The sequence below is a fragment of the Salmo salar genome, chromosome ssa17, assembly GCF_905237065.1.
Source record: "Salmo salar chromosome ssa17, Ssal_v3.1, whole genome shotgun sequence".
Lineage (NCBI taxonomy): Eukaryota > Metazoa > Chordata > Actinopteri > Salmoniformes > Salmonidae > Salmo > Salmo salar.
Genome location: NC_059458.1, coordinates 33,248,435 through 33,275,888, shown reverse-complemented (window position 1 = coordinate 33,275,888; position 27,454 = coordinate 33,248,435). Strand labels below are relative to the sequence as shown.

General features: G+C 44.7%; 2 protein-coding genes across 5 annotated transcripts in view; one reads left to right on the top strand and one right to left on the bottom strand.

The window, feature by feature from the left end:
• The window catches only part of scml2 (Scm polycomb group protein like 2), a 48,503-nt gene extending 43,253 nt beyond the window's left edge, over positions 1-5,250 (top strand). For 3 of the 4 annotated variants that reach the window (XM_045699505.1, XM_045699506.1, XM_045699507.1), the window contains 4 exons: positions 195-350; positions 1,274-1,519; positions 2,232-2,404; positions 3,395-5,250. In XM_045699505.1, the coding sequence (XP_045555461.1) occupies positions 195-350; positions 1,274-1,519; positions 2,232-2,404; positions 3,395-3,520 (701 nt within the window). In that variant the 3' untranslated portion in view covers positions 3,521-5,250. The remainder of the gene's footprint in view (positions 1-194; positions 351-1,273; positions 1,520-2,231; positions 2,405-3,394) is intronic. The other variant, XM_045699508.1, reaches the window with a different exon arrangement.
• A 286-nt stretch (positions 5,251-5,536) lies between these two features.
• LOC106575808 (retinoic acid-induced protein 2) lies at positions 5,537-26,961 on the bottom strand. The gene is made up of 3 exons (XM_014152500.2): positions 26,822-26,961; positions 7,601-8,331; positions 5,537-7,512 (listed from the first exon to the last, which is right to left on the bottom strand). The coding sequence occupies exons 2-3, from the start codon at positions 8,238-8,240 to the stop codon at positions 6,317-6,319; spliced, it is 1,836 nt and encodes a 611-aa protein (XP_014007975.1). The 5' UTR covers positions 8,241-8,331; positions 26,822-26,961; the 3' UTR covers positions 5,537-6,316.
• Between the last annotated feature and the right edge of the window lie 493 nt (positions 26,962-27,454).

Genomic DNA, 27,454 nt, shown 5'->3' with positions numbered 1-27,454 from the left:
GCATTAGAAACTGTGGCTATTTCTCTAATATTCCATTGGTCATCTATAATGTCATAGCATTTTCTTCAACAGGTCACTGACCCACATGAAACATCAGACCCCAAAAAACACAAGTTTATAGAGATATCTCAGTGGCCCTCAGTTGGCAGTAGCTGATGCCATGTCTTGTCTCTCCTCTCCTCTGTTGTCTCCAGTAAAAGAAGAGATGTCAGAGGCCTTGTCCATAGCCAGAGGCACCGTAGGAAGGAGCAGGCGCTTCCAGATGGACAGAGACAGGGACTGTAACCTTTACCCTGCCCCCCTGTCCTCCTCCAAACGGCTGCACAGCACAGAGGCACACCCCTCGGAAGGTACACTAACACCCCTCGGCCTCAGAGCTACCCCTGGTGCACTCACTGGAGATGCATCGCAATAGTTTGAAATTACCTCCTGTCCTTCCTTTGTCATCTCGTCTCCTTCAGTACTGATATATAAACACAAAATACAGGATAAGGAAAAAACTAAATGGAGGATAGCTACCCAGGAATTGACTATCACCTTTCCAGTTCTTTAATGTCAGTGCAGATGAAATGGGGAGAGGAAGCCTCTCTACACTATTAAGATGCAGCCCAGTGCTGGACTGGGCACTGTGATTAACTAGAAGGAGAGGAAGCCTCTCTACACTATTAAGATGCAGCCCAGTGCTGGACTGAATTAACACAAATAACCACTTCCTTGTGTCCTCAGTAGAGTGATAGTTGTGGCCAATCGTCTTCCTTCTTATTGCCTCCTGATTCTACATTATTGAAACACTTTCCTTAATGCATAACTGCTGTTTGATTAATTAAAACTTCCGCTTGTATAGTTTATTATTGAAGTCCTAGTAACTGTACAGATATTGATGACCTGCCACTGTTCAATGTAATTGCATCAGCAGCTAACGGCTAAGCTACCACTTCATGATTAATCACCGATCACCAAGCAGCTAACGGCTAAGCTACCACTTCATGATTAATCACCGATCACCAAGCAGCTAACGGCTAAGCTACCACTTCATGATTAATCACCGATCACCAAGCAGCTAACGGCTAAGCTACCACTTCATGATTAATCACCGATCACCAAGCAGCTAACGGCTAAGCTACCACTTCATGATTAATCACCGATCATCAAACACTTGTTTAGTTTCTCATGGCACATTATTAGATGGCATTTTACTTCATTCATGTGTGTGACACTGTATTAGTGTGTGTGTCTATACGCTGACGATCCTACCTCTCTTACCCTCCATCAGAGCCCCTTCCTCGCAGTGAGAACGGTTTGACTGAGGACCCTATGGACACCTCCACCTCTCCCTCTATGACCCCTCACCCCCTGACACAACGCACCACCTCAGAGTACCGTGGCCAGGGGTCCAGCAGCCCCTACTACCCTGGGTCTGGCCCTGGTCACCCCCCACCACCACCCCTCAGGCGCCTGGCCCCCAACCCTCCCGACCTGGGGTCCAGAGGGCTACAGAGAAGAGTGGAAGGTAGGCCTTGTAAGAGCTGAACCCCCATTGGCTGGCTGACTGGGCGGGCCTTGTGTGTGCCTCTAGATTCTAGTTGGCCATTTACATTTGTTAGAATGTTGATTTTTTTTTTGTCTATTTTGGGGCTTCCTGTGTTGGAGCAGATCACATTCAACATTTTAGTAACTTAACAGACACTCTTATCCCGAGCGACTTAGTTAGCGCATTCATCTTCAGATAGCTAGGTGAGACACCCACACATCTCAGTCATAGTCAGTACATTTTCCTCAATAAAGCAGCTAAGACAGTGCTAGCAAGACAAGTCAATTCAAGAAAGGCGATGGTGTTTTTATTTTCATTCGTTTAACAGAAGTGTTGTCAGTAAATATGTCGTCTAGCACTGCCACCTAGTGGACAATGCCATGGATATGTTGTACCTTCCCTGTAAAGTAGTTTTCTTTAGTTAACTTGGCAAGTCAGTTAAGAACAAATTCTTATTTACAATGACGGCCTAGGAACAGTGGGTTAACTGCCTTGTTCAGGGGCAGAACGGCAGATTATTACCTTGTCAGCTCAGGGATTTGATCTTGAAACCTTTCGGTTATTAGTCCAACGCTCTAACCAATAGGCTAGCGTGCCACCCTGTAAAGTCTGAAACGATTGGTATTCATGGTGGTTAAATAGAGAGGTGAATATTGAATTCTGACTCTCTGCTGCTCTGTCTGTCTGTTCTGTTCTTCAGCTGCGAGCTCCACCACAGGTCCTGAGCACCTGGCAGCTGCAGACCGGGAGGCTGCAGCGGGGAACGGGGCCGGGAACGCCCCTTCCTCCTGGTCTGTGGATGAGGTGATGCAGTTTGTCCACGACGCCGACCCCCAAACACTCGGACCCCACGTGGAGCTCTTCAGAAAACACGTGAGTGGACCTTGATTGATTTATTTATTGATTGATGACGTTTCTTGTCCTTTTTCTTCCTTTGGAGCATCACTGCTGATAGAGGAAAGGAGACAAGGAGAGGCAGACACTACACTATTGAGATGCCCCCTAGATGTGTGTCTAAGGGCCGGGTCCAGGCCTGATGTTACACTATTTGAGATGCTCCCTAGATTATTTTAATGTTGGGTAAAAATTCAAAAAATATCCCCCAAAAATAACTGCACCCTGGATATGTGTTAGGTGTCTGGTCTGGTTCTGATGTGCTCCAGCCCTCCTTGCTGTGATGCAGCCTGGATATGTGTTAGGTGTCTGGTCTGGTTCTGATGTGCTCCAGCCCTCCTTGCTGTGATGCAGCCTGGATATGTGTTAGGTGTCTGGTCTGGTTCTGATGTGCTCCAGCCCTCCTTGCTGTGATGCAGCCTGGATATGTGTTAGGTGTCTGGTCTGGTTCTGATGTGCTCCAGCCCTCCTTGCTGTGTGTATGTCCCTGTCAGAAGCAGGAAGCATAAAGGGAGGACGCCTGTGTCACAGAGATAGATTTACAACAGTGTTGTATTCCTATGGCCTGTGTCCTCTGTGTTTAGTCTATAACCTGGGAGTCTAGCAGTGGGCTGTCTCAGAACCTTCCCTACCTGTCTGGAGAGGATCACTTTAATTCCCTCCAGGAAAACCCAACTCTGTTTAACCATACAGGCCATCTACAACCTAGTGAATGTTTACAGTACGACGCCAGACAATTTCTGTTTGGCATTTTCTGTTGATGTCTGTCTGGACATCTCAGCTCAGAGAGAATTATGTTGTTGTTCTGCTGTTATGTTGGTTCTGTGTTGGGGAAAAGGTGCACCTATCACTGTTGAACGTAAAAAAACACAACCTTTCATTTAGAAGAGTTAATCATTGATGTTTCGGCCATCTTGGCTGTGTTGGTGCTACGCCCTCTTTCTGACTGCGTTTGTCTCTTGTCTTCAGGAGATCGACGGAAAGGCGCTAATGCTTCTACGTAGTGACATCATCATGAAGTACATGGGTCTGAAGCTAGGCCCCGCCCTCAAGCTATGTCACCACATCGAGAGGCTCAAACAGACCAAACAGTAACACTCTCTCTCACACACACACACACACACACACTAGAATGGGAAGATCATCTTGGCTGTGAAACCCTAAGCACAATGAGTCCTTAATCATTCCTTTGCAGAGACCCTCATACCTCATCCTGTGATGAAGAGCATTCAGAGAAACAGTATGAATGTCAGTATGAACGTCAGTACAGAGAAACACTATGAACGAACTTCAGTCTACTATTCTTTAGAATAGACTCAGCTGAATCCCAAAGGATGATGTTGAGTGTTTACCTACCTATGCATTGTCCATGTACACCTTCTCTCAACCCTTACCTACTTAGCCTGGTCCCAGAATGTTCTGTAAAAAACAAACAGATCTGAGACCAGGCTACTGTCAGCCTTGGAGACCTGGAGATGCAAGGAGCCATCTCCACACAACCCCCAATGGCATGTACTGCTTGTTGCACTAGCCTCTCATTGCAATAAGATATCAAACATTCAGCTTCTATATGGATACTGTGATTTGATTCTTCAATAGTTTCAATATCAAAGGATGTTGATAAGGAGAATGTACCATGCTGGGAAGATTCATTGTTTGTTTTGGACACCGTACTCCTTAGTGCATTCAGGGTGTGACATCACACAACCTGGACTCTTTGGAACACTGATCGTTCTTTGGATCGCCCAATGGAACTTCTAACCAGGATCTATGATTGTGATTGGACATTCACACATTCCTCTGCTGTGTGTAGATTCTAGAATACGTTGGACAATGAAGACAGGAAGTTCCTGTTCAAGTCAAAGTCTTATTGTAAAAGAAGATGGTGGACTTATGTTTGAAGAACCAGACAAAAAACCTGTGTTTTACATAAAAAGCCAAAAAAGTATGTTTTTTTTATATCCTGGATTTTGTACTGTCTGTAAAAGGTATTATTAATCTCTGCATATATACAGGAAGGTTGTGTTGAATCCTGTCTGTATTTTAACCCAAACAATCTGGTATTTGTAATGGTAGTGCTGGCTACACCATCAGACAACTACCCGATGGTAGCCAAGCTGAACATTGATTACAATACGTGTATGGCCATCTCATTTCAAATCATAGCCGTTAAAAGTAGATAGTTGTCTGAAGGTTTTCAAGCACCAAATGGACAGTTGATATGTATTTAACGTTTCATGGTCAGGATATCCAGCATATATGGATACAAGGCTGTATAGCAGTCAGGCAACAGGCTAGGATATGGAGTGTTAGGGGGATTTAACACACAAGCAAAAGAGATGTGGATGGGATTGATTTGTGTCACAACAACCTATAATGTGATAAATATGACTTATTTTAGTATTTATCTTGTCGCTGTGGCAGAAGAAGTGATCCATTTCTGAACATTTTTCAGAAGTCATATATTGAAAACAATCTTTTGTAGTTGCATTTTTATGTGAAAGCTTTTAGTTTAACTGAATGGTAATACTTCAAACGGCCTTGCTTTAATTGTGATACTCAGGTTTTACTAGGCTTTTGTGTTTTAGGACAGACTTCTTCATAGTAGCATTTGCTGTAAGTTCATTTTCTGTTTGACAATATTTTAGATCAACTTTGTATATATTTTTTAAGATTCTACATTTTCATCTGTTGTTCCATAGAAACAACACACAGTGTACATATACTGGAAAAACAACTTTTTCAAGTACCGGTACTGGAAAATGCTTGTTTGTTAAATAATATTTGCATATGTACTTTCACGCAATTAAACTTTTTTTTTTTCACCATTTGCCTCATTTCATGAGAGTTGACAAGAATTTTTATTTTAACCTTTTTATTTAACAAGGCAAGTCAGTTAAGAACAAATTGTTATTTACAATAATGAGGGCCTACCGGTGAACAGTGAACTGCCTTGTTCAGAGGCAGAACAGATGTTTTTATCTTGTCAGCTCAGGGATTTGATCCAGCAACATTTTGGCTCTAACCACTAGGCCGCCCCAACATGAACCTTTAACAAGTGTCCCTTTAGTAATAAATAAGTAAATGCGTTAAGACAAAGGGGCATCATGATCAACAAGAACACTTTGTTTTATTCTCATGTCATTTTTTTCCAACTGAATCACATACAAACATGAACCATCAAATGCCTGGCTAAGTGTCAGATCCTCAATCGGATATGAAATACTGTATAAGCCTAGCAAAGCATCAACAAATGTACCTTTTCACATGGAAAGTAGCAGACGATGGACAGCCACATTTCATCTGTGAATTGACAGTATTTTGTAAAAGGAGAAAGTCCTCTTTTAACAGTTTATATTGATGAATTAAACATGAATGTTTTGTAAGGTAAAAATGTCAGACAACTACAAACACAGTCACAACACTACAGCAACAAAGTCATCCTCCGTCTCTCAACACATGGAGGAGATATCATCCATGCCAGGAAGATTATCCCCAATCATCTGCCGTAGTCACAGCACTTGGCCAATGTCTCAGAAGAAAGCATTGTAACTTCTGTCAACCACAAGCGCTAGCAGTAAAGACACACGTAACCAACTGGATTTGAACCTCGGGTCTCTTGTGTCCCACAAGACTGTGTTAGCCTGTTAGGCATTAGCTAAGCTCGGTGAGCTAAAACAAGTCTTCAGGGCTTAGTCAAGGATAGTTCACCTCATCACCACCTCCTTTATGTAACAGAGACCGCCCTGTCTGTCTGACCCGGGATTCGATCCCACTTCTACAATGACACTTCACGCTCCGGCCTGGTCCCAGATCTGCAAGACAGTACATACAGATCTGGGACCAGGCTAACTCCTCTCTACTAACAGATCTGGGATCAGGCTAACTCCTCTACTTCCTGGGGCAGAAGGCAGCCAGACGTTGCTTCTTGATGGGGAGGATGTGGATCTCCTGTGAGCTGACCTTCTTCAGTTTGATGGCCTGTCTGTTCCTGGGGAGGTTAGGGTCTTTCTGCTCCACCACATGGTGTCCTCTGGGTAGAGGCAGAGCACCGTAACACTGATGTAACAGCGCCCCCGTGTGGCCGGAGGAGTCGTGTTGTTTAATAGACAGGCTCTTACTGGACAGCCCTGAGAGAGACTTGATCTTCCCACAGAAGATGGCGGTGGTGGGGATCGCGTCTTTGACCGCCACGATGACTTTGGCTGTTTGAGAGGTGTGAAAGATCTCAAAGTTCGAGCTACCGCTGCTGCTACTGCTCTTGGGCTCGCTGCTGGGTCTGTTACCGCTCCCGCCTCCATCCACCACCGCCCACTGACGCCGTCTACTGAATTCTACATGGGTTACACCGTTCAACAGGTTAGGGCGGTGGTGGAGCTTCTGAGTGCACTCCGCAGGCTTTAAGACCTCCAGAGAAACAGATGTAGTGCCCTCGGGTGAAGGGAGCCAAGCTGTAGTAGTGCCCTCGGAAGAAGTGTGCCAGTCCCGCGATGAAGGACACTCTTTTCTTTTCTGTTTACTAGCTACAGACAGGTCGAGGACAGTGTCATCGTGTTGTTGAAATGTCATTTCCTGCTTTGGTTGGATTATGGGAGGGACTTTCACTGATAGGTCAAGCACTTCCCCCTCGGGGACCATGGCAACAGAGGACAGAGAGGCCATGGAAGATGGAGGGTAAAGAGTCATAATGTTACCGTGTGGTGGAGGACTGACGATCTCCTCATAGTTAGTCTGTGTGCTTTTAGTCACCATACAGGCTGGTTTAGAGGGGTCAGAGAATCCTTTGGACTCCTGGCTCTGTGGGATGGGGATAGGGAGAGGGATGGGTAGAGGCACAGGGAGAGGAACAATGACAGGGTAGGGGACCAGGAGGGTGGCAGGGGGTACCAGGGGGGCTAGCGGGGAGCTGTAGGAGTAGGAGAGGGGTGGAGGTTGGGGTTGGGATGGGGGGAACGAGGCTGAAGCAAAGGGGTCAGTTGGGGTTGATCCCGCTGGGTGACAGGAAGAGGAGGTGGGGTTGGTCTGAGCAGAAAACAAGTCCTGTATGAGGGCAGCGAATGCTGGGTTCTGGAGGGTGGCATGAATACCTAGGAGAGAGAATGGTTGTATTACTACAATTGAAGGGATTACACACCAATAGTAGACAGCTGAATTACTATATACCATTACAATTACCTGGGTCCTGGGCTGGAGGTCCAGGTAGTTTCTGATCCAGGGCTGGAGGCTGGCAGAAGGCCAATGAAGCCATGGAAGAGGTCTGAGGCTGGGTGTGAAACAACAGATTGTTCTGGAGGAAGGACAGGGAAGGGCAGGGGGGAGTCTGCTGGAGCATCGCTCCCATGGTGTTCAGATGCTGGAACACATGCTGCTCTAGGACCAGAGGCAGGGAGAGGCCAGGGCCTTGGGAGAGTGAGCCCAGGGAGAGAGGCCCCTGGTGGGTCAGGAGGTATGGAGGGATCCCCTGGGGAGCGGTTCCTCCAGCCATCTGTTGGAGGGGGTGGATGGGCAGCATCACAGGACTGTCCCCCAGACAGAGAGGCTGAAGCACGGTGGCAGCCACCTTGAGAGCCACGCCTTCTGGAGCCTCGGCGCTGGGACTGACCATGGTGGGGGACGCTGGGATAGTTACCATATGTGAAAGGGTTGGTTTCTGATTAGCCTGGCCAGGAGAGCTGATGCTTGAGGCCTCGCTTGTAATCAGCTGGGTGACAGTGTTCTCTACCTTTCTGACCCCCTCTCCACAACCTCTTCCTCCTCCACTACTTCCCCCATTCTGAGGAAGGTCCGCTACATGCTCTGAGCAAAGATCCTCCATCTTCTTTTTCCTGAAAACATCCACTGGAGTCTTAGCTTAGGACAGGAGGGCCATGGTTACTGTTTAGCAGTGTCACAGGCTGGCATCTAACCTGACGGGGAAAAAGAAAAAAGGCTTGTTTTAATGAAAAATGAAGTGGAGAAATATTGGTCATTAGTCAGAACTAGAACTGGCAAGTTAACAAAGTAAAGTAACAGAAAATAACAAGCTTCAGTGTTTATTCAGTGTTGATGTGGATGAAAGCAGAGTAGAGTTGGAGCTTTATGTCCCAGTTCCTCCTGCTATGATTTAATGAAAGACCCTGAGGACAAACTGTTGGACTTGACTTGGTTCAACTCAAAATGAACAGTAAATCACTTCTAAATCCTCTTGTCTTTTCCAAATCCCCCAGTATTACCCTTGAACCTGCTAGTGATGTCTGTGTCCCAAATAGCACCCTATTCTCTATCTAGTGTATTACATTTGACCTGAGCCCTATGGGCCCTGGTCAAAAGTAGTGCACTATAAACCTAAATACAATAACTACCATTGCCAGCACCAGTACATTTATTGCAAACTTGTTTCCCTGGTAGGCATAGATTAAGCCGGAATGTAATTTCATAAGGGTCATGTTGAGCCTGGTTTAATTGAGTTAGATTGGACAGAAGGTGGCTCATGTCTTTACAGAGACCTAGGAGGTAGAGAACCTGTAATAAACCTTGTCATAATAATGAAGAGACAGTAGAAATACTCTGTGTGTTATAGCTGAAGCACTGACACAAGCTCACAGCTGATGTAACACTTATTTTAGCAGCAGAAGAAAGAACACATGAAATCTGTTATTTTGTTCTCCAGCATATCGACCAAATACAGGAAACAGGATATTTCTATAATGAGGCCTTGAAGTGACCATAAAACTAGACTGGATCAATATGAACAACAGTCCACCATTGTCGTGTTTTAAACCAGAGTTAAAACTAGACTGGATCAATATGAACAACAGTCCACCACTGTCGTGTTTTAAACCAAGGTTAAAACTAGACTGGATCAATATGAACAACAGTCCACCATTGTCGTGTTTTAAACCAGAGTTCTGGAAAAGCTTCACAGAGCAATTTAGATCAGTATGATTCCCGATTAGGTCTAAATATGACCAGAAACAGAACTACTCCTTGCCTCTCACCAGTCCTCCCAGCTTCTCTCCTATCTATTAGATTTAGTTGTTTTGTGGTGGAAGCCAGTGGCTTTAGGGTAAATCCTGCACATTGCTTTGACAGAAATGGAGTTGGCAAGACAGCGCAGACAGATCTGAGACCAGGCTATTGTGCGGTTGGATCAGGCTGGAAATTCCTCTTCCTATCAGCTAGCTGTATCAGGCTGGATATTCCTATTCCTATCAGATCAGGCTGGATATTCCTCCTCCACTCAGTTAGTTCAGGCTGGATATTCTCCCTCCACTCAGTCAAATCAGGCTGGATATTCCCCCTCCACTCAGTCAGATCAGGCTGGATATTCCTCTTCCTGTCAGCTAGTTGTATCAGGCTGGATATTCCTTCTCCTCCACTCAGTTAGATCAGGCTGGATATTCCACCTAGACTTAGTTAGATCAGGCTGGATATTCCTACTCCACTCAGCTAGTTGGATCAGGCTGGATATTCCTCCTCCACTCAGTTAGTTGGATCAGGCTGGATATTCCTCCTCCACTCAGTTAGATCAGGCTGGATATTCCCCCTCCACTCAGTTAGATCAGGCTGGATATTCCTCCTCCACTCAGTTAGTTCAGGCTGGATATTCCTCCTCCACTCAGTTAGATCAGGCTGGATATTCCTCTTCCTGTCAGCTAGTTGGATAAGAATAGATATTACTCCTCCCATGGGCTAGTTGGATCAGGCTGGATATTCCTCCTCCACTCAGCTAGATCAGGCTGGATATTCCTCCTCCACTCAGTTAGATCAGGCTGGATATTCCTCCTTCACTCAGTTAGATCAGGCTGGATATTCCTCCCCCACTCAGCTAGTTAGATCAGGCTGGATATTCCTCCCCCACTCAGCTAGTTAGATCAGGCTGGATATTCCTCCCCCACTTAGCTAGTTAGATCAGGCTGGATATTCCTCCTCCACTTAGCTAGTTAGATCAGGCTGGATATTCCTCCTCCACTCAGTTAGATCAGGCTGGATATTCCACCTCCACTCAGTTAGATCAGGCTGGATATTCCCCCTCCACTCAGTTAGATCAGGCTGGATATTCCTCCTCCACTCAGATCAGGCTGGATATTCCTCTTCCAGTCAGCTAGTTAGATCAGGCTGGATATTCCTCCCCCACTCAGCTAGTTAGATCAGGCTGGATATTCCTCCCCCACTCAGCTAGTTAGATCAGGCTGGAATTCCTCCTCCACTCAATTAGTTGGACCAGGCTGGATATTCACACTTCCCTCAGATAGATCAGACTGGATATTCCCCCTCCCCTCAGTTAGATCAGGCTGGATATTCCCCCTCCCCTCAGATAGATCAGGCTGGATATTCCTCCACTCAGTTAGATCAGGCTGGATATTCCCCCTCCACTCAGATAGATCAGGCTGGATATTCCTCCCCCACTTAGCTAGTTAGATCAGGCTGGATATTCCTCCACTCAGTTAGATCAGGCTGGATATTCCTCCTCCACTCAGATTAGGCTGGATATTCCCCCTCCACTCAGTTAGATCAGGCTGGATATTCCTCCTCCACTCAGTTAGATCAGGCTGGATATTCCCCCTCCACTCAGATAGATCAGGCTGGATATTCCTCCACTCAGTTAGATCAGGCTGGATATTCCTCCACTCAGTTAGATCAGGCTGGATATTCCCCCTCCACTCAGTTAGATCAGGCTGGATATTCCTCCTCCACTCAGTTAGATCAGGCTGGATATTCCTCCTCCACTCAGTTAGATCAGGCTGGATATTCCTCCTCTACTCAGTTAGTTCAGGCTGGATATTCCTCCACTCAGTTAGATCAGGCTGGATATTCCCCCTCCACTCAGATAGATCAGGCTGGATATTCCTCCACTCAGTTAGATCAGGCTGGATATTCCTCCACTCAGTTAGATCAGGCTGGATATTCCTCCTCCACTCAGTTGGATCAGGCTGGATATTCCCCCTCCACTCAGATCAGGCTGGATATTCCCCCTCCACTCAGTTAGATCAGGCTGGATATTCCTCCTCCACTCAGTTAGATCAGGCTGGATATTCCTCCACTCAGTTAGATCAGGCTGGATATTCCCCCTCCACTCAGTTAGATCAGGCTGGATATTCCTCCTCCACTCAGATCAGGCTGGATATTCCCCCTCCACTCAGTTAGATCAGGCTGGATATTCCTCCTCTACTCAGTTAGTTCAGGCTGGATATTCCCCCTCCACTCAGTTAGATCAGGCTGGATATTCCCCCTCCACTCAGTTAGATCAGGCTGGATATTCCTCCTCCACTCAGTTAGATCAGGCTGGATATTCCCCCTCCACTCAGTTAGTTCAGGCTGGATATTCCTCCTCCACTCAGAGAGTTGTTTACGTGTAGGCCAAATAAATAAGATACTTGTGTACTGAGAGGGAAGACCCAGCTATCTACAGTATATTCCCATGGAGACTGTCTCTGCTGGTCATATTAGTGTGGAATACAATACTTTACTTTCACGTTGACAGAAACTCTGTCAAATAGATATGCGCGTCTGAACCTTAGGGGCAGGTTTCCAGGACATTGAAGCCTAGGTTACTCATGGACAGAGAACACGTTCCATAGAAAACCTCCAATCTCCTACAATATTAAAATGAAAGTGAAAAGAAAGCTAAAGAAAGGCTCTGTTTGGTTTGGGGGAGAAAGACAAGGTACGGGGAGGGTTAAATCAAATCCTGGTGATATCCTGTTAAAGTCCTTGAACATGTCCTTTATAGTCTTATGTCTCTCTTATCAGGTCACCCTGATACAGACACGAGGAGAGAGAAAACACATAAACCCTTCTCAAAACATCTCTTCCAATACCAGGCCTGCACAGATATGAAGATGCCCATCCAAACACCAGATACAGAATCTCCCCCACATGACCAGGATCTAGAATGTGAATAGAGGACGGCTCTCCTCTGCTTGGCTCTCTTCTCCTCCCCAGCAGTCGGTCGGGGACTGAGTTGAAAAGGTTAAGCCGGGGGTAATAGGCCATATGTAGCTGTTTAGAGGGAAGCTTTTCATTTGTGAGGCTTCAGGGTCCTGTGGTGAATTGTGTTTGGAAAAACCTTAATGCCAACGGAGGTCTGTTCCAACTCCCTGACCCTAATACACTGCTTAAGGTTGTGTGCCAAATGACACCCTATTCCCTATGTAGTGCACTACTTTTGACCAGGGCCCATAGGGCTCTAGTTTAAACATAGTACACTACATAGGCCAGGGAATAGGGTGCCATTTTGGGACACAGATTAGATCTCCTGCTTTTCTGCTGATCACTGGTCTGGACAAAATGGTTCCTCTGCATTAACCCACTAATGTAATAAAGGAAAGGACATTTTGGAAGGGTAAATGAATAATAATGTCTACAGAGATAGCCGTCAGATTCAGGATCATACATGAGTTCCTGTGTCTGAGAGTCTTGTTGTCATTTCTTTTTCTTCTGTTGACCTGAACACGTCAAGGCTTAGTTAGGAATTGATTTTATTGAGTGTAAATATTCTGAATAAGTTCTGTCAAAATAGTCTGTTCAAGCCTGACTAAAACGCTGGAGCTTTTTACAACTGTAAGATGCATTTCATTTTACGAAAGCCACGTTTTTACAAATCTGTCTTCAATTGAAACGTCATTCTGTTGACTTACACTCCCTGGGACTCATCTGGGGCTGTGATAGAAATGAGGTCATCAATAATCAAGAGTATACATTTAAGCACTTGTTTAAAATCTGGTGGTGGAAAACAAACACATGCTCTTAAAACTACCAGCATTGTACACACACACACACACACACACACACACACACACACACACACACACACACCCATCTCACACACACACACACACACACACACACACACACACACACACACACACACACACACACAATCTCACACACACACGCACACAATCACACACATACACACACACTGCCTGACTAAACTCCACTTTATTGGTCTGAAATCTATTAAACGCCCTGCCAAGAACTCTGAAATAAATCTTCAATAAAAAGTAAGTCTTATAAATTAAAATCCCAGCATTGGAAGCGCTACAAGGTTAGCCAACGACCAGCCAGCCGGCTTCAAAAAGGTGATTTATCCTCCAGAGAAGAAGAAACAGCAGTAAAGTCAAATAAAAGTTTAACATTTCCAAACGCACCCAAAACTCCTGCCTGGAATAATGACTTGTTTCCAAACGCACCCAAAACTCCTGCCTGGAATAATGACTTGTTTCCAAACGCACCCAAAACTCCTGCCTGGAATAATGACTTGTTTCCAAACGCACCCAAAACTCCTGCCTGGAATAATGACTTGTTGTACATGTATTTATGTCAGTTCTAGAACACAACCATGCTCATGGACGCACACACACACACACACACTTTAACACACACACATTAACACACACACACACACACACACACACACTTTAACACACACACATTAACACACACACACACACACACACACACTTTAACACACACACTTTAACACACACACACACACACACACACACACACACTTTAACACACACACATTAACACACACACAAACAGACACATACACAAACACACACACACATACACACGCACACATGCACAATGACCCCCCCTCCACACACACGCACAATGACCCCCCCTCCACACACACACACACACACACACACACACACACACACACACACACACACCCTCTTAATGCTACACACAATGACCCCCCCCTCCACACACACACATCAGTCAAAGAAGCAGCAGTGCAGGGGAGGCACCGTATCTCACAGCTTGGAGCCAATTACTGTCAGATCAGACGAAGGCTTCAGAAAGGGATCCAGACTACTACTACAGGACGTATGAACTCTACCACTGGGCAGCGCCTGGCTGAGCCTGGGATGAAGCTTTGGACTGAATTTATGGTCAGATTCCTGACGGACAGAGAGTCCAGTCAGGGTAGCGTTTTAACAACAGTCATGTGAGGGGTGTGTGTGTGTGTGTGTGTGTGTGTGTGTGTGTGTGTGTGTGTGTGTGTGTGTGTGTGTGTGTGTGTGTGTGTGTGTGTCAGTAGAGGCTGCTGAGGGGAGGACGACTCATAATAATGGTTGGAATGGAGCGAATGGAATATCATCAAACACCTGGAAACCATGGAAACCATGTGTTTGATGTATTTGATACCATTCCACTGATTCAGATCCAGTCATTACCATGAGCTCGTCCTCCCCAATTAAGGTGCCACCAGCCTCCTGTGGCGTGTGTGTGTTTGAAGAAGACCCACCACACAAAACTGTATCACTCCGCCAATGACCAGATTACCTTCAGGTGAACGACCCACGGTACTGTATCACTCAGCCAACGACCAGATTACCTTCAGGTGAATCATTGTCTCACGTGGAAAATTTACAAACACTCTACAGCCACCTGGTTTCTATAGAACCCTCTATAGCCACCTGGTCTATAAATAACTCCCTATAGCTACCTGGTCTATATAGAACCCTCTATAGCTACCTGGTCTATAAATAACCCCCTATAGCCACCTGGTCTGTTTAGAACCCTCTACAGCCACCCGGTCTATATAGAACCCTCTATAGTCACCTGGTCTATAAATAACCCCCTATAGCCACCTGGTCTATATAGAACCCTCTATAGTCACCTGGTCTATATAGAACACTCTATAGCCACCTGGTCTATAAATAACCCCCTATAGCCACCTGGCCTATATAGAACCCTCTATAGTCACCTGGTCTATATAGAACCCTCTACAGCCACCTGGTCTATATAGAACCCTCTATAGCCACCTGGTCTATATAGAACCCTCTATAGTCACCTGGTCTATAAATAACCCCCTATAGCCACCTGGTCTATATAGAACCCTCTATAGCCACCTGGTCTATATAGAACCCTCTATAGTCACCTGGTCTATAAATAACCCCCTATAGCCACCTGGTCTCTAAAGAACCCCCTACAGCCACCTGGTCTCTAAACAACACTCTATAGCCACCTGGTCTGTAAATAACCCCCTATAGCCACCTGGTCTATATAGAACCCTCTACAGCCACCTGGTCTATATAGAACCCTCTACAGCCACCTGGTCTATATAGAACCCTCTATAGCCACCTGGTCTATAAATAACCCCCTATACCTTAAATATGAAAAGTCTGATAATACCTATTAATACCATTCACCATCATCATCACCATCATCACCACCACCATCACCATCATCATCACCATCATCACCACCATCATCATCACCACCCCCACCATCATCATCATCACCACCACCACCATCATCATCACCATCATCACCACCACCACCATCATCATCACCATCATCATCACCACCCCACCATCATCATCACCACCATCATCATCACCACCATCACCACCACCATCATCATCATCACCATCATCACCATCATCATCACCACCACCACCATCATCACCACCGTTATCATCACCATCATCATCATCATCACCACCATCATCATCACCACCATCACCACCACCATCATCATCATCACCATCATCACCATCATCATCACCACCACCACCATCATCACCACCGTTATCATCACCATCATCATCATCACCACCACCACCATCATCATCACCATCATCATCACCACCCCACCATCATCACCACCATCATCATCACCACCATCACCACCACCATCATCATCATCACCATCATTACCATCATCATCACCTCCACCACCATCATCACCACCGTTATCATCACCATCATCATCATCACCACATCATCATCACCATCATCATCACCACCACCATCATCACCATCATCATCATCACCACCACCACCATCATCATCACCACCACCACCATCAGCACCACCACCATCACAACCACCATCATCACCACCATCACCACCATTACCATCAACAACACCACCACCACCACCATCACAACCACCACCATCACCACCACCACCATCACAACCACCACCATCACCCCCACCATCACCACCACCACCATCATCATCACCACCCCCACCATCATTACCACCATCATCATCACCATCATCACCACCATCACCACCACCATCATCATCATCACCATCATCACCATCATCATCATCATCACCATCATCACCATCATCATCATCACCACCATTACCATCAACACCACCACCATCACCACCACCATCACAACCACCACCATCACCATCACCACCACCACCATCATCATCACCATCATCATCACCACCCCACCATCATCACCACCATCATCATCACCACCACCATCATCATCATCACCATCATTACCATCATCATCACCTCCACCACCATCATCACCACCGTTATCATCACCATCATCATCATCACCACATCATCATCACCATCATCATCACCACCACCATCATCACCATCATCATCATCACCACCACCACCATCATCATCACCACCACCACCATCAGCACCACCACCATCACAACCACCATCATCACCACCATCACCACCATTACCATCAACAACACCACCACCACCACCATCACAACCACCACCATCACCACCACCACCATCACAACCACCACCATCACCCCCACCATCACCACCACCACCATCATCATCACCACCCCCACCATCACCACCATCACCACCATTACCATCAACACCACCACCATCACCACCACCATCACAACCACCACCATCACCACCACCACCACCATCATCATCACCATCATCACAACCACCACCATCACAACCACCACCATCACCCCCACCATCACCACCACCACCATCATCATCACCACCCCCACCATCATCACCACCATCATCATCACCATCATCACCACCATGATCATCATCACCACCACCACCACCATCATCATCATCACCACCATCATCATCACCATCATCATCATCACCACCACCATCAGCACCACCACCACCATCACAACCACCATCATCACCACCACCACCACCATCATCATCACCGTTATCATCACCGTTATCATCACCATCATCATCATCACCACCATCATCATCACCATCATCATCATCACCATCATCATCATCACCACCATCATCATCACCATCATCATCATCACCACCACCATCAGCACCACCACCACCATCACAACCACCATCATCACCACCACCACCACCATCACCACCACCACCACCATCACCACCATTACCATCAACACCACCACCATCACCACCACCATCACAACCACCACCATCACCCCCACCATCACCACCACCACCATCATCACCACCACCACCATCACAACCACCACCATCACCACCATCACTATCCCCACCACAATTACCACCAGCACCATCACCACAATTACCACTACCATCACCACAATCACCACCACCATCCCCACCACTACCATACTGATAGACTGGAACAGATTACATGGCTACAAGCACATCTCCCTGAATAGGAGGAGACAGGCCCAGAAAAACATCAGGCCCAACAGACTGTAAACACTGATGTCATGGCTAGCTCGAATTCTAACTGTGTCTGTGTTTTGGTAATGATCATTTAGGACCTGACTGAATGCAACATCTGTAAACACTTTAAAGGGGCTGTGAACGCTACATCCATTGTTTGATTTATGATATATAGACATTGATTCTTGAAGAATATAACTTATATAGTTCAACTGTCTAACTCCATCAGAACCTAAAATATAAGCTTGTTTGTTTGTAAACAATGTAATTGTAAACAAACACTGGCATGGATGGCTGCCATGTTTTAAACCTTAAAACTATCATGTTGATATCATACAGTAGATGGTCCTTGTATCCATAACTGTCTATGAATTTGAGAGGGGTTACATTTCTCCAGCCCCATCCCCTCAGCTGTTTACTGAATCAGTGGCAGAGTGATTGCTTTGTTATTGTTTGAACAGCAGATTTCCCCTTTAATTCCACACTCAATCTTCATTGGTTGTCACACTGATAAGGTAAAAATCTGTCTTTCTGCCCCTGAGCAAGGAAGTTAACCCACTGTTCCCCGCCACCAAAGTCGTGGATGTCGATTAAGGAAGCCCTCTGCACCTCTCTGATTCAGAGGGGTTGGGTTAAATGCAGAAGACACGTTTCAGTTGAATGCATTCAGTTGTACAACTGACTAGGTATCCCCTTTTCCCTTTCCCTGACTGGTATTGGGAGATATTGGAGGAGATATTTTTGGAGGAGAGAGACTGTCTTTTAGTTGCTGTGCTTCCTGAGCCCCAATCTACTGTTGTCATGGCAACGCACTTTGGTGGCACAGTGAAGCAGCAGCAACCCTGGCAGCCATTTTGTAGGCTACATGGATGGTTCATCTGTGTTGGGGGAACAGTGATTGGTTTCTTTCCCAGTGCCCTTTCTCTAGGTTACTATTGTCTGATGTTGGCTGAGGTCTGATCTATATCTCCCATACCACACAACACCACAACATAACAGCACAACCTCACCACAACATAACAGCACAACAGCACAACCTCACAGCACCACAACATAACAGCACAACACCACGGCACATCACAGCACCACAACACCACAGACAGCATCACAACATAACACAACACCACAGCACCACAACACCACAGACAGCATCACAACATAACACAACACCACAGCACCTCAAGATCACAGACAGCATCAAAACATAACACAACACCACAGCACCTCAAGATCACAGACAGCATCACAACAGAAAACAACACCACAAGACCACAGACAGCATCACAACAGAACACAAGACCACAGACAGCATCACAACAGAACACAACACCATGTAATTTTGAGATCTACTATAGGCCTCAGGCAGGGGCCCGAATTACATTCAGCTGTCGGACGATTTTTCCTTGAGCGGATAGTTGGGGAGCAGGAACATAGTTGTAAATCATTTGTATTGTGAACTGACTGCAAGAACCCCAAACAGATATATTACTTGACAAAAACAGAATAATTTCAAACCTTGATATCATCACATATCTCACTTCTGCCTGGGAATACTTGGGAACAGATTTCCTAAATTAAAATCATTCCAAGTTGATTTCCTGGTGAGTTTACAGTATTTTATGTGGAGAAATTAAAATAATATAGGAAAAAAATCTAGAAAACTTATAGGGGCCAAATAAAATCACTGGGCAGCCTATTAGGGAACCCTAGGCTAGATTGTCTAAATCTGAGGACAGACAGAGTATGTGTGAAAACAACACACAACGCGGACTAAGTCATCTCTCAGAGAGAACAACTAAATAAAAGAGAAAATATAAGGCATATAAGAGAGAGAGGAAGACTTCATGCCCTCATGGAGGGGGAAGTGGTTCACATAATCAGAGACTTAAAAACGTCAATTACAAAATGGCATGTCTTCAACCCCAAACCTCAGAAAGCCTGTCGTTTCTCCAGTTTAATGGTACCCATGTGGGAGGCTGTTGCAACCATAAGGAAAGGGATAAAATAGGCTTCCTAGTTTGTGTCCCAAATGGCACCCTATTCCCTATTTAGTGCACTACTTTTGACTAGGGCCCATTGGGCTCTGGTGAAAAGAAGTACACTGCACTATATAGGGAATAGGGTTCCATTTGAGACGTACCCCTAAATACGTTTTCTACATGAGTTTGAAGCAAAGCTGGCACAGAGGGAGAGACAAGGCTGTAATTGATGAGGAATGTAATCTTATAGCAGAACCAATCATTACGATCATTACGATGGGTTTGGAGAGCAGTGCCTTGAGTTCACTCAGTTTATGCCCATCATATGAGAATCCAATCATGCTTTGTGTATGTTTAGTACTGACGTTCATAGCACCAAGGCTTTCCACTTTCCCCCAGGGCTCTCCAAACATATAGTGTGGGATTCTAAACCCAGATGAAGCCTAGTCCTGGACACACATGCCCAATGGAGATAGTCATTAGTTTAGTTGGTTAGTGTGTCATTGTTTTAGAATAGATGAGGCTTCGCTCTGGCAGGCTGTTATTTGTATGTAGACGATGCTCTGATGGCCGTGTGTTTATAAAGGCATTAAGTGTGTTCTTGGTCTGGGCTGGGAGTTTATTCACGCTGTAGTACGTCATTGTTAACTGGATCCTTCGCTAAGTCCCGCCCCAGAATGTTGGGTAACCAATTGCAGTGCTCCAATGGATAGCAACTATCGTCGAGTCCAACACCTTGGACAAGATCACGTAAATCTCATGAAAGCCAGTGAGGACTATGGCAAAAAACCAAGAGTTTTCTTCGAAAACTAAATGTTTAAATGGCTAAATAATTGCCCAGTGCACCAGGAGTACTTGCTACTGTGTACTTGCTACGGCTTCATCATATCCTCACATGGTCTCTCCTAACATTGCTATGCGGATGACACTCAACTACTTTTCTCCTTCGCCCCTTCTGACACCCAGATGGCGACATGCATCTCTGCGTGTCTGGCAAATATCTCAGCTTGGATGTCAGCCCACCACCTCAAGCTCAATCTCAACAAGACAGAGCTGCTCTTCCTCCCGGGAAAGGCCTGCCCGCTCCAAGACCTCCCCATCCCAGTTGACAACTCAATGGTGTTCCCATCACAGAGTGCAAAGAACCTTGGCGTGACCCTGGACAACACCCTGTCGTTCTCTGCAAACATCAAAGCAGTGACTCGCTCCTGCAGGTTCATGCTCTACAACATCCGTAGAGTACGACCGTACCTCACACAGGAAGCAGCGCCAGTCCTAATCCAGGCACTCGTCATCTCCTGTCTGGGCTACTGCAACTTGCTGTTGGCTGGGCTTGTGCCATCAAACCCCTACAACTTATCTAGAACGCTGCAGCCCGCCTGATGTTCACCCTTCACTGGCTTCCACACACTTCACTGGCTTCCACACACTTCACTGGCTTCCTCACCCTTCACTGGCTTCCTCACACTTCACTGGCTTCCACACACTTCACTGGCTTCCACACATTTCACTGGCTTCCACACACTTCACTGGCTTCCTCACACTTCACTGGCTTCCTCACACCTTCACTGGCTTCCACACGCTTCACTGGCTTCCACACACTTCACTGGCTTCCTCACACTTCACTGGCTTCCTCACACTTCACTGGCTTCCTCACACTTCACTGGCTTCCACACACTTCACTGGCTTCCTCACACTTCACTGGCTTCCACACACTTCACTGGCTTCCACACACTTCACTTGCTTCCACACACTTCACTGGCTTCCTCACACTTTACTGGCTTCCACACACTTCACTGGCTTCCACACACTTCACTGGCTTCCACACACTTCACTTGCTTCCACACACTTCACTGGCTTCCTCACACTTCACTGGCTTCCACACACTACACTGGCTTCCACACACTTCACTTGCTTCCACACACTTCACTGGCTTCCTCACACTTTACTGGCTTCCACACACTTCACTGGCTTCCACACACTTCACTGGCTTCCTCACACTTCACTGGCTTCCAGTTGAAGCTCGCATCCACTACAAGAACATGGTACTTGTCAATGGAGCAGCAAGAGAAACTGGCCCTCCCTACCTTCAGCCTATGCTCATGTTTCCTTTGTAGTGTGATTTCAGCCTGTTTCCTATGTAGTGTGCTTTCATCCTGTTTCCTATGTAGTGTGCTTTCATCCTGTTTCCTATGTAGTGTGATTTCATCCTGTTTCCTATGTAGTGTGATTTCATCCTGTTTCCTATGTAGTGTGATTTCAGCCTGTTTCCTATGTAGTGTGATTTCAGCCTGTTTCCTATGTAGTGTGATTTCATCCTGTTTCCTATGTAGTGTGATTTCATCCTGTTTCCTATGTAGTGTGCTTTCATCCTGTTTCCTATGTAGTGTGATTTCATCCTGTTTCCTATGTAGTGTGATTTCAGCCTGTTTCCTATGTAGTGTGATTTCAGCCTGTTTCCTATGTAGTGTGCTTTCATCCTGTTTCCTATGTAGTGTGATTTCAGCCTGTTTCCTATGTAGTGTGATTTTAGCCTGTTTCCTATGTAGTGTGATTTCAGCCTGTTTCCTATGTAGTGTGCTTTCATCCTGTTTCCTATGTAGTGTGATTTCAGCCTGTTTCCTATGTAGTGTGATTTCAGCCTGTTTCCTATGTAGTGTGATTTCAGCCTGTTTCCTATGTAGTGTGCTTTCATCCTGTTTCCTATGTAGTGTGATTTCAGCCTGTTTCCTATGTAGTGTGATTTGCCTGTTTCCTATGTAGTGTGCTTTCATCCTGTTTCCTATGTAGTGTGATTTCAGCCTGTTTCCTATGTAGTGTGATTTCAGCCTGTTTCCTATGTAGTGTGATTTCATCCTGTTTCCTATGTAGTGTGATTTCAGCCTGTTTCCTATGTAGTGTGATTTCAGCCTGTTTCCTATGTAGTGTGATTTCAGCCTGTTTCCTATGTAGTGTGATTTCAGCCTGTTTCCTATGTAGTGTGCTTTCATCCTGTTTCCTATGTAGTGTGATTTCAGCCTGTTTCCTATGTAGTGTGATTTCAGCCTGTTTCCTATGTAGTGTGATTTCAGCCTGTTTCCTATGTAGTGTGATTTCATCCTGTTTCCTATGTAGTGTGATTTCATCCTGTTTCCTATGTAGTGTGATTTCAGCCTGTTTCCTATGTAGTGTGCTGCTTTCCACTAGTTTATAACAACAGTATAACTAGGGGCTGATGTTCTTCCTGGTCAGGTCACGTGGTCAGGAGAAATCAGGGGTCCAAGTAATGACCTCATAGTTTAAAGGTATAATCTGTAAGATGTGCCTTTAAGATGTGCTTCTGTAAGAAAATAGGTAGGGACAGGCTGTGGAATCACATAATGTGCCTTTCATGCCACTGCTGGGGCATGGCCTTGACCAGCTAGCACAGCCAGCATACCCACTGGTGCACAACAGTGTCTGTCTGTCTGTCTGTCTGTCTGTCTGTCTGTCTGTCTGTCTGTCTGTCTGTCTGTCTGTCTGTCTGTCTGTCTGTCTGTCTGTCTGTCTGTCTGTCTGTCTGTCTGTCTGTCTGTCTGTCTGTCTGTCTGTCTGTCTGTCTGTCTGTCTGTCTGTCTGTCTGTCTGTCTGTCTGTCTGTCTGTCTGTCTGTCTGTGTGTAGTAATGTCTTCCACAGTTCTCTCTCTCCACTTTAACTCCCCAAAGAGGAAAGCTCCTCCCTTCTCTGTTTTCACAAAACAAAACACAGTTGAGGTGCCCAGAATACTGATGTGTGTGTGCGCAACATGCTTTTACTCTCTCTAAACATCTGCATATAATAGAACTGTATTTCAAACTAGAATGGAGAGGCCACTACATGGGATAGACCTGATATTTTACATTTTAGTCATTTAGCAGGCACTCTTATCCAGAGCAACTTACAGTAGTGAATACATACATTTCATTTCATGCATTTTTTGTTTGTTTTTGTACTGGCCCCCCATGGGAATCAAACCCACAACCCTGGCATTGCACACACCATGCTCTACCAACAGAGCCACATGGCAGAGGAGATAGACCTGATATATTATATATGGCAGAGGAGATAGACCTGATATATTATATATGGCAGAGGAGATAGACCTGATATATTATATATGGCAGAGGAGATAGACCTGATATATTATATATGGCAGAGGAGATAGGCCTGATATATTATATATGGCAGAGGAGATAGACCTGATATATTATATATGGCAGAGGAGATAGACCTGATATATTATATATGGCAGAGGAGATAGACCTGATATATTATATATGGCAGAGGAGATAGACCTGATATATTATATATGGCAGAGGAGATAGACCTGATATATTATATATGGCAGAGGAGATAGACCTGATATATTATATATGGCAGAGGAGATAGACCTGATATATTATATATGGCAGAGGAGATAGGCCTGATATATTATATATGGCAGAGGAGATAGACCTGATATATTATATATGGCAGAGGAGATAGACCTGATATATTATATATGGCAGAGGAGATAGACCTGATATATTATATATGGCAGAGGAGATAGACCTGATATATTATATATGGCAGAGGAGATAGGCCTGATATATTATATATGGCAGAGGAGATAGACCTGATATATTATATATGGCAGAGGAGATAGGCCTGATATATTATATATGGCAGAGGAGATAGACCTGATATATTATATATGGCAGAGGAGATAGACCTGATATATTATATATGGCAGAGGAGATAGACCTGATATATTATATATGGCAGAGGAGATAGACCTGATATATTATATATGGCAGAGGAGATAGACCTGATATATTATATATGGCAGAGGAGATAGACCTGATATATTATATATGGCAGAGGAGATAGGCCTGATATATTATATATGGCAGAGGAGATAGACCTGACATATTTTATATGGCAGAGGAGATAGACCTGATATATTATATATGGCAGAGGAGATAGACCTGATATATTATATATGGCAGAGGAGATAGACCTGATATATTATATATGGCAGAGGAGATAGACCTGATATATTATATATGGCAGAGGAGATAGATCTGATATATTATATATGGCAGAGGAGATAGACCTGATATATTATATATGGCAGAGGAGATAGACCTGATATATTATATATGGCAGAGGAGATTGACCTGATATATTCTATATGGCAGAGGAGATAGACCTGATATATTTTATATGGCAGAGGAGATAGACCTGATATATTATATATGGCAGAGGAGATAGACCTGATATATTATATATGGCAGAGGAGATAGACCTGATATATTCTATATGGCAGAGGAGATAGACCTGATATATTCTATATGGCAGAGGAGATAGGCCTGATATATTATATATGGCAGAGGAGATAGACCTGATATATTCTAGTTTCAAAACACATCAAACATACTTCAGTATGCTGTCAGAAGTATTATATTATCTCTGTACCAATTTCTTATCAATACCTCTAGCAGTCTGCCACAGATTATCTCTGTACCAACTTCTTATCAATACCTCTAGCAGTCTGCCACAGATTATCTCTGTACCAACTTCTTATCAATACCTCTAGCAGTCTGCCACAGATTATCTCTGTACCAAATTCTTATCAATACCTCTAGCAGTCTGCCACAGATTACCTCTGTACCAACTTCTTATCAATACCTCTAGCAGTCTGCCACAGATTATCTCTGTACCAATTTCTTATCAATACCTCTAGCAGTCTGCCACAGATTATCTCTGTAGCAACTTCTTATCAATACCTCTAGCAGTCTGCCACAGATTACCTCTGTACCAACTTCTTATCAATACCTCTAGCAGTCTGCCACAGATTATCTCTGTACCAATTTCTTATCAATACCTCTAGCAGTCTGCCACAGATTATCTCTGTAGCAACTTCTTATCAATACCTCTAGCAGTCTGCCACAGCTCATCTCTGTACCAACTTCTTATCAATACCTCTAGCAGTCTGCCACAGATCACATTTGCCATAGGTGGATTAGGCTATTTTATTTACAGTCCCAATCTACCTCTAGTCTCATCACGGTATCTCTGTTGCTGAGCGACTGAGCAGTAGGTGGGTTTGATCCTGGAGTCTTTAACGACTGAGCTATTTGTAGTTTAGCCTGTAGCTTAAGCCAACAGGACAATAGGTTATTGTAATTAGACAATGGTATGGATGACAATATAATGTGTGTGTCACCTGGGTTGTCCGGTAATGTATAATTACTGTGATCCGTCTAATCGTTTCCAAGGGGTCCCCAGAGGCCTCTAGGGTTGCACAGTACCACAGCTGTTTGGACATACTGCTGGACCAAATCACCACAGGGACAGGTGGGGGGCACTAAACACTTATCTTTAGTTACAAAGGCCTACATTCAATTATTTAGAGACTTTCATGTCTTCAGATATGTTTACATATGTCATATTACTAAATATAGACATCAGGATATGCAAATCATAACTGTCTGAATCTAAAAAAACGACATTTACTAGTATGCTACCAGTGTTATAAAAATCATTTGTGGGAGCATTGGTCAAGTCTACCCAATAAATAACATGAATGTACGTTTCTTAATGACGCGTTGGCATTTTCCTCCCAAATAAAGACAGAATTGTTAGGCTATTTTCCACTTAATGTAGACTGTATGTATGTCTATGACTTTGTCTCCACATGTGTGTATATGGTATTACCGTGTAATGATGAGACCCGTTATTTCTGTATAGGTTACAGTCTATGTGACGACCCCAATAAAGCCCCATAATAATTTGTCCATCCAATTGCATGGCAGGAAAGCTGGCCTTATATAAACTATCGCGTGCAGAACAATGCAATCACGTCGGAATGACTAGGTGTCATTAATTAGGTTTCATATATGGCTCATTCCATCATTTTCTGCTCCTCCAAATACGATGGCCTATCACTGCCATTCAGCCATGCAATTTCGGCCTCTCGCCCTTTAGAAACCATACAGTCGACCGACCATCATTTCAAGGTAAATTAGAACAAAGATAGATTTCATTACCATACAAGAAGAGCCCGTGTTGATGCTATGCCCGATGTTAAATCGTCAGTGTCCCGACGCTACAACGTAGAGACTGTAGCCAGCCCCCAAAAAACCCTGTTTCTTCCCTGGAGAGAGGCGGTAGTCCTGTGACAGCGAGGCTGCGCGCGCGCAGACGGTGTCCTCGGTTTTCTCCCGTACGTAGTATTTTGACAGGAGAGAGCTGTCCTCACGCTGCGAGCAAAGCGTTATTTTTATAGTCTATGAAGCATAGGCTACAGTACAGTAGGTTTATAAGGAACGCTGTCAAACAGATGTAACTAAAAAATATATTCATTTATAAACAATAATGCCTATCGTGACAGAAAAAAATACAGAATTTCCATGGCAAAGCATAGGCAATATCTATTCTATTTTATAGACAATTAATCAAAATTATTACATTTATGTTATGGTAAGCATAATTGCTGTGAATCTTTATTGAATGAAATGAAATTAAATGTATTCACTACTGTAAGTCACTCTGGATAAGAGCGTCTGCTAAATGACTAAAATGTAAAAATGTATTGTTGACATTCTTGTCAAGTGATGGCCTTGTAGCTGTCCTGGGTCAAATACATTGAAATGTCTTTCTGGGTTTAATAGGTTGTTATT